The sequence below is a fragment of the Oncorhynchus mykiss genome, chromosome 18, assembly GCF_057628025.1.
Source record: "Oncorhynchus mykiss isolate SJ-2025 chromosome 18, ASM5762802v1, whole genome shotgun sequence".
In the NCBI taxonomy this organism is placed as follows: Eukaryota; Metazoa; Chordata; class Actinopteri; order Salmoniformes; family Salmonidae; genus Oncorhynchus; species Oncorhynchus mykiss.
This window is the reverse complement of record NC_143039.1, coordinates 68,951,147-68,959,938: the sequence shown is the minus strand read 5'-3', so window position 1 is coordinate 68,959,938 and position 8,792 is coordinate 68,951,147. Positions and strand designations below refer to the sequence as shown.

At 43.5% G+C, this 8,792-nt stretch overlaps 1 protein-coding gene across 4 annotated transcripts in view; it reads left to right on the top strand.

Moving 5' to 3' along the window:
* Nucleotides 1-7,794: 7,794 nt before the first annotated feature.
* elp2 (elongator acetyltransferase complex subunit 2) overlaps nucleotides 7,795-8,792 on the top strand; it is a 54,141-nt gene continuing 53,143 nt past the window's right edge. For 2 of the 4 annotated variants that reach the window (XR_016488608.1, XM_036953440.2), the window contains exons 1-3: nucleotides 7,795-8,037; nucleotides 8,237-8,315; nucleotides 8,610-8,680. Coding sequence is in view for 3 of the 4 variants with exons in the window: in XM_036953440.2 (XP_036809335.2) it covers nucleotides 7,906-8,037; nucleotides 8,237-8,315; nucleotides 8,610-8,680 (282 nt within the window). In the remaining variant the exon portion in view is untranslated. The remainder of the gene's footprint in view (nucleotides 8,038-8,236; nucleotides 8,316-8,609; nucleotides 8,681-8,792) is intronic. The other 2 variants (XM_090209222.1, XM_090209223.1) reach the window with 1 other exon arrangement.

The following is an 8,792-nucleotide window of genomic DNA, read 5'->3' as shown; positions in this document are numbered from 1 at the left end:
ACAGATGAGAAAGTGTGAACACACACTCACTTAAAGCTGCTCTATGGATTCTAATTACTGCACTGTGTGTGTGTGTGTGTGTGTGTGTGTGTGTGTGTGTGTGTGTGTGTGTGTGCGCGCGTGCCCATGTGTGAGAGAAAGAGTGTTTGGGTACTGTGGGATTCTTGAATCAGTTTGGCTCATTGGACAGGTAAGAATACATGTGTGAAGTTGTTGATTGGTTTTTGGCGATACATTGTAGATGTATGTGTTCCAGAGTAGAGTGTAGTGTTCCAGAGTAGAGAGACCCATAATAGCTACTGTAATTGAATACTGCTGTGGAAGGTGAAAGTTACCTGAAAAATGTCTAATCACGCAATGTTTATCTCAAAGTGCACTAAATTAATGCATTTAACTGTTGAAATTCCATTTTTATGCTGGGGGAGAATGCCCCTGAACCCTCCTACTGATTTTTGCCTAAACCACAATATCTTCAAATCCTATTAACTCCCTACTAACCATCATGTTTATATAGTGGATACAGAACAACCACATCTCGTAGTGCTTTGGTTCTACCCAACATGTTTATATAGAGGATGCAGAACAACCACAGCTCTCAGATCAGCCGTCATAGAATCTACTGGGCTGAATGGAATTCGAGTGAGATTGGATGCTTGAACATGCTTGAACACTGGATTGTGTGTTAAACTTTGACGATGTACGGGGCTTTTGCTTATTAGTCTATTCTACAATTCAGGGGTTATCATAAAGTTCAGAGTTATCTTATGCTTTGCATTTATCAAGAACAACATCTCCTACATTTACAAGTGATCAAAAACAGGAGGCTAACAAGTTCAAAAGCACTGCAATTACAATGTAGTTCGTGTAGAGTTGTCCTCTGCGGAGTATACAGTTGTGTTGGTCTGCAATAGGGAAATTGCCAAACATTGTTACATTGACTCGCAGATTCATTTTGTCAATACCAAGAGGCATCCTCCCAGACGAATAGAACACTAGTTATTCAGAGCAGTCTTTTTCATTTATTGCCATACTGTATTTCAATGTCTTTTTTTTCTAATCTCAATTTTTTTTCTAATCTCCCAGACAAATTGACTGTTCTGTTTTTGTTTGTCAACAACAACAAAAACTATCTGAGATTTTTTTTTTTTTTGTTTAAGCATATCCGCACTGTCCTTTTTTCGTTTTGGGGGAATTGAGTACCAGCTCCTATTTAAAACAAAGTAGCCTATCACCGGCCATGAAAAGGAATGGAAATGTTTTCCATAATTTTTGTTAATGTAATTAATGAAGGCACACTTAAATATTAGCATATCAATCACTTAAAACTCGACATATCAGCCATCATCGGAATGACCCTTCAGTGCGTGTCTGTGTGTGCTGCGTGTGTGCCAGTGCCAGTGCGAGTGCGTATCTGTGAGTGCTGCGTGTGTGCCAGTGCCAGTGCGAGTGCGTGTCTGTGTGTGCTGCGTGTGTGCCAGTGCGAGTGCGTGTCTATGTGTGCTGCGTGTGTGCCAGTGAGAGTGCGTGTCTGTGTGTGCTGCGTGTGTGCCAGTGCGTGTCTGTGTGTGCTGCGTGTGTGCCAGTGCGTGTCTGTGTGTGTGCTGCGTGTGTGCCAGTGCGTGTCTGTGTGTGTGCTGCGTGTGTGCCAGTGCGTGTCTGTGTGTGCTGCGTGTGTGCCAGTGCGTGTCTGTGTGTGTGCTGCGTGTGTGCCAGTGCGTGTCTGTGTGTGCTGCGTGTGTGCCAGTGCGTGTCTGTGTGTGTGCTGCGTGTGTGCCAGTGCGTGCCTGTGTGTGATGCGTGTGTGCCAGTGCGTGTCTGTGTGTGCTGCGTGTGTGCCAGTGCGTGTCTGTGTGTGTGTGCTGCATGTGTGCCAGTGCGTGTCTGTGTGTGCTGCGTGTGTGCCAGTGCGTGTCTGTGTGTGCTGCGTGTGTGCCAGTGCATGTCTGTGTGTGTGCCAGTGCGTGTCTGTGTGCTGCGTGTGTGCCAGTGCGTGTCTGCGTGTGTGCCAGTGCGTGTCTGTGTGTGCTACGTGTGTGCCAGTGCGTGTCTGTGTGTGTGCTGTGTGTGTGCCAGTGCCAGTGCGTGTCTGTGTGTGCTGCGTGTGTGCCAGTGCGACATTTCAGCAGCAGGTAGGCTAAAATGACAGACTAAGTAGATCGCCAATTCAAAACATAACTTGTAGCAGTTAACTTGACAGTTAACTATACCTAACTAAGCATTAATCTCGTCGTCGCCTTATTTCTACCGGCACTACATAAATCTGCACCGTTGAAAAATGGTGATTCCACTCCATTAAACAGTAGCCATGTAATTGCGACAACGTTAAAAAATAATTAACAAATGACTTGTTGTGCATAGATCTTCCCTGAAACATTAATATTTGAGCCTTATATATAAACATGTCTAGTAAGATACCTTGCTTTGAAGTAGCCTACCTTGTCTATTTGATTCCTGATTCATTGAATGAGGGAATAATTAGATAAAAACAAGTATTTGGTTGTAATGTTGCAAAATGTTATATCAAGGGTGGCAACCATCCTCCAGCATAGTTACTGGGGGTGCATGCCTTTGTTCAAGCCCTGGTCAAACCACATTGTAGCCTAAATATCAGCTGCACAACAGTACTTTGATAAGCAGATTTGGGAGTTTCAGGGCAGGATCAGAAACCTGCAGACCCAGGAGCTTTCCAGATGGAGGGTTGACCACATGTTGACAACTTTGTGTGTGTGGGGTGTAATGAAAAATGCATATGAAAAAAAATAGCAGAGGTCTCTATAGCATACCATTTGTGAATTTCGGTGAATACAATCTAATCAAATCTAATTTTATTTGTCACATTCGCTGAATACAACAGGTGTAGTAGACCCAACAGTAAAATGCTTACTTATAAGCCCTTAAACAATGCAGTTTTAAGAAAAACACATAAAAATAGAAATAATAACAAATAATTAAGGAGTAACAATAAAATACCAGTAGTGAGGCTATAAACAGGGGGTTCCGGTACAGAGGGTACCGGTACAGAGTCAATGTGCGGGGGCACCGATTAGTCGAGGTAATTGAGGTAATATGTACATGTAGGTACAGGTCAAGTGACTATACATGGATAATAAACAGAGAAGGTGGTGGGGACAATGCAAATAGTCCGGGTAGCCATTTGATTGCGGTCGGAGGCTGAGCAGTTGCCATTCCAGGCAGTGATGCAACCGATTAGGATGATCTCGATCTCGAAGGTGCAGCTGTAGAACTTTTTGAGGATTTGAGGACCCATGCCAAATCTTTTCAGTCTCCTGAGGGGAATAGGTGTTGTCGTGCCCTCTTCATCACTGCCTTGGTGTGTTTGGAACATGATTGTTTGTTGGTGATGTGGACACCAAGGAACTTGAAGCTCTCAACCTGCTCCACTACAGCCCTGTCGATGAGAATGGGGGCGTGCTCAGTCCTCCTTTTTCTGTATTCCACAATCATCTGCGTTGTCTTGATAACGTGGAGGTAGAGGTTGTTACCCTGGCACCACACTGTCAGGTCTCTGACCTCCTCCCTATAGGCTGTCTCATCGTTGTCAGTGATTGGGCCTACCACTGTTGTTTCGTCAGCAAACTTAATGATGGTGTTGGAGTCGTGCCTGGCAATACAGTCATGGGTGAAAAGGGAGTACAGGAAGGGACTGAGCACGCACCCCTGAGGGGCCCCTGTGCTGAGGATCAGCGTGGCAGATGTATTGTTACCTATCCTTACCAGCTGGGGGAGGCCCGTCAGGAAGTCTAGGACTAGGGTTTCTGGGATGATGGTGTTGATGTGAGCCATGCCTTTCAATGCACTTCATGGCTACAGATTTGAGTGCTACGTGTCGGTAGTCATTTGGGCAGGTTACCATGGTGTTCTTGGGCACAGGGACTATGGTGGTCTGCTTGAAACATGTTAGTATTACAGACTTGGACAAGTTGAAAATGTCAGTGAAGACACTTGCCAGTTGGTCAGCGCATGCTCGGAGTACACGTCCTGGTAATCCGTCTGGCCCTGCGACCTTCTGAATGTTGACCTGTTTAAAGGTCTTACTTACACCAGCTATGGAGAGTGTGATCACACAGTCGTCCGGAACAGTTAGTACTCTCACGCATTGTTCAGTGTTGCTTGCCTCGAAGCGAGCATAATAGTTATTTAGCTCATCCGGTAGGCTCGTGTCACTGGGCAGCTCGCGGCTGTGCTTCCCTTTGTATTCCATAATAGACCGTGCTTGATCTGGGATGAAAGAAGTGAAGAAGCTGTCTTTTTACAAGTCTGTCCAAGTCTGGACTTGTAAAAACGACAGCTTCTGCACTTCTTTCATCCCAAATCAAGCACTGCTATTAGCCGTTAAATACAAGATGTGTCGGCATTGTGTGATTGTCTTACTAACAGCTGCCGCTGAAGTTATTATGCTCTTCAGAACCGCTGACTGCTATTTCACTCTCTGTATCTTTCTTCTTGGCTGTGCGGCTCTTGGGAACAGAACTGCTGAGCTGAATGTAAAGATCACGAAAGGAGGGTGATTTTGTGCACAGTGAAATGTGGAATCAGCTGCATAGTCAGTACGTTTCCTAGGATATGCAGATTAAGGATTTTTAACTATTTTCTCAGGAATATTGGGTTCATGGGCAGGCATATGATTATTCAAATAATCCATGAACTAAGTTTGAGTGGTAGTTTTCACTGCAAAATGCAATGGTGTCATATCTTGTCTGAAAAAGAGTTATGGAATGTAAGTTCTAAAAATGTACAACAGCTTTCATATATCATTTCCTGTAGCATGTCTTTTTTGCTCCAAAGGTATGTAGGTTTTAGGGTAACGACACTGCATTGACACTGATACAACCATGAACCATAGAAACAAAGTTGTTTTTCTGCTTCCAGAGAGTGGCTCCTTACAGAAAGGGCAATGACGGAAATATTCCCATACCTCTACTATTAAACCCCCTTGCCCTGGCATTTGAGACCACAGGTGCAAGCTGGTGATTGTGCCACCCAGCCTGCCAGTGCTATATTCCCAATATGCCCATGCCACTGCTGCCCAGTCTGCCAGAGGGAGGCCCTTATGGGCTAGGCTCATTGAATTACCTGTAAACAAAAGCAGGCTGCAGAAAGTGACATAGTAATCTGGCTGCTGTGTTTTGTTTGGGTATTTCCGCTCGTGTTAAATCCCGCACAAGCTTAATTAATACTCTCCGAGCCTCTCTCTCTATCCTGCACGCTAAACTACAGACCGTCTGTCCGCTCTGCAAGCTGATGTGTGCAGGTAGGGATAATATTACACACACACACACACACACACACACACACACACACACACTTGGGGGGTTGTGTCTCCCTTGTGAATGACACGGGTTTGACCTCTGCTGGCCTTAGTGATTAGCTGTACCTGCTCCCCCAACCTGTCCGGTGCTGGGCGAGATAATAAAGTGATAATTTCTGATGTAGAATGTGTCTGTGGCTTACATCAGAGAGCCGGCACAACAAAGCCTTCAGCATGGCTGGTGCCATACTTAGTGGCTGTGGGAAATAGCAGGGGGAGTTACTGCCTGTGCCCCAAATTGCACCCTATTTCCTTTGTATTGTACTACTTTTGGCCAGAGGCCAGTGTACTATATAGAGAATAGGATGCCATTTGGGATGCAGACTGTATTGTAGATGTTGTATGATTCTTAGGGTGATTTTAAAATATTTGGTTTTATTTTATATTTAACCTGTATTTAATTAACTAGGTAAGTCAGTTAAGAACAAATTCTTATTTACAATGATGGCCTACTCCGGCCAAACAGGGCGACACTGGGCCAATTGTGCACCACCCTGTGGGACTCCCAATCACATCCGGATGTGATACAGCCTGGGAACCTGGGAATGTGTCCCCTGGACAGAGAAAGTGTTTATCCCACTCTACTCTAAAGGTATTTTGCCACTTTTTTTGTATAGGGGCACTTTTGAAATCCAGCATAACTCCAATTGAATCATAGTCCCAGTATCCAATCTGGCCCAAGTGGACCAGACTACGATGTAGTGAACGGGCCTACTGCAGAACATACAGTATAGGCTAGTAAGGAGCATTGTCTTGTCAAGGAGGAAGTGGGAGATAATAGAAAATGTGAGTCTCTTTGATAGATAGATTTTCATGGTGTTGCGTACCCCTTCAGTTCTCTCAGCCACCCCTGAGATGACATCTGTTGTGGTTTTCTCACCCAAGAGGTTGCTTTCACTGAGATAAGTCACTTGGAGTGTCTTTGTGTGCATCCTAAATTGGCCCCCTATTCCCTATAATGTGCACTACTTTTGACCAGGGTCCACAAGGGACATTTTTTCCTGAAATGTTGATAATTATGAGTCCAAATACCAACCCTCCAGGGCCTGCCTTCTCTCTCTCTCTCTCTCTCTCTCTCTCTCGCCCATCGGCTCTTATTCTTGATTTATTTGTCATGAATCATGTCGTCTCAGAGGGTTCCGAGATGACAACACATTTTCTTCCTTGTGATCAAGTCAATAGGTGGTTTTTAAACTGCTTCTGACAAAACTGTCGTCTGAGACCTTTGCTATATACCTTGTTTGGAGGAGCAGTTCCTTCCAGCCCAGAATGGACAGACCAGCTCAGGTCAACCACATCACTTCAGTGTGTAGCCTACTGACAGAGTAACCTTTCATACAGTGTGCCTGTGATCATATGCCACTGGCAGCTCTGTCATGACCCTGTATATGTTGGGCTGTTTGAAGATGGATTCGTCTTGCTTTCTTTGCATGTTATATCTTCTGACATGCAAATCAGCAAGGCTGACAGTACAGAGGATACGGTGGAGACACATAATGGAACAAAAGGCTGCAACACTCTTCTTGTCACATTAATTCCATTGTCAGTGTTCAAAGCACTGGCTTATGTATTTCACAGAAACAAAGCTAAATGCAATTACAACCCTCATCCACAGCACTAAACCACATCTTAATGTAGGCCTAATAACAGTGTAAATGTTAACATCCAATATAGCTTCTATTGTAACTAAATTATTCCCAAAGCCCAGACCATTCCCAGAGAAACAGTCCAGTTATGTCTTTCCCATTGCCGTGGTTTATGACTTGAGCAACCAGAAATGACAAGTCAAACTATTTTGGGGGCCCCTGTAAAACTGTCTTTAGTCACACAAGGTCATTTTGGACTATTCTAAGCCCATGGTACAACACTAGTACACAGCTGTGTTTCAAAAGGGGTCAGCCTGACAACTTTAATTATATAAATAATTCTAAAACTTAAAACCCATGGTATGCTATGGTAATTGCAACATGAGTTTGAATGCATTTAGTGAGCTTAGCTTTGGTTTAATTCCATGGTTTTAAAATTTAAATGGGGGACATTTCAATCCACCCAGTACACAAAGCACAAATACTTTTAAAACCTAAATGCTCACTTGTGACACATTAAATACACAAACCAGCTAGGGTAGGCTACACAACGTCATTATCTCTGGTAGTAGTGTGTATGCCCATCCCTTTTCAAATACAATACTTTTAATGAATACACTATAATATATTTATATACCTTCTCCAGCCCAATTTAAATATTTTAACTTGCCATTAGTTTATCATATAAATTACTTTATTCAATGAGTGTATTGCACCACCTACTGGATTATACCGAATAATGAGCAGAAGAGTTCAGTAACTAGAATGTCCCCTCTCATTTAGACACCATTTAGTTGCATGATAAACCGTGGGTTATGTTTGCCAGTAATACTGTAGCGGCTGTCCCCTCAGCGAAACAAAAATATACAGTTAGTCCAGAGTGAGTTCCAGATCATTTTATCCATCGCCGTATGGGAGCGGAACGTTCCGTATAATCTTGTTCGGCGCGTATACCCATATTTACGGTAACTCTACCGGTTAGCATACAAGATGGCGGCTCCCATAATAGAAACATGTCATGTCGCATGTTGTGCAAATCGAACCCCAAATGTTCTTTCATGGGGTCGTGGGGGGCTCATTGCATATGGAACATGCAATTCTGTCGCTCTCTATGACCCACAGGTTATATATTTCTTTCACAATTTGAATTATTCGTGTCGTTGCAGTGGCAGCATAGGCTAGCTATAGCTAGCTACATCATCAGTCTCGTCATTTTTGACAGTTCACGTTAATCAGCTTTATTTTGTATTGTGCTAGGTGTCCTTATGTTGTTGTTTTTGCTGTGACAGTCAGCTGTACTCTTTTACATACCATTATACAGGAGAAGTGTGTTGTTGCTGTCCTCAATGGACATACCGGGAGGGTGAACACAGTCCAGTGGGTCCACAGAGAGGACTGTGGTGAGTAGATACCTGCATGCTTCATCCATTGCTTTGGTATGCTGATAATGTGCTTTATAATGTTCATCCAATGCTTTGGTATGCTGATAATGTGCTTTATAATGTTCATCCAATGCTTTGGTATGCTGATAATGTGCTTTATAATGTTCATCCAATGCTTTGGTATGCTGATAATGTGCTTTATAATGTTCATCCAATGCTTTGGTATGCTGATAATGTGCTTTATAATGTTCATCCAATGCTTTGATAGACTGTTTCTGACAATTGGTTGTTCTTCCCTGATGGCTGTTAAAGGTAGAGAAACTCACCTGGTGTCAGGAGGGTCTGACAGTCTAATGATTGTGTGGGAGGCCCATGATGGAAAGGTGTGTTTTAAAGCAATTTGAAGTAGGAATAGTCCTCAAACCATATGTCAATGATCTGTATTGACACTTCTGTGTACATTTGATACATTATCTAAACACAGCAATAGTTTCA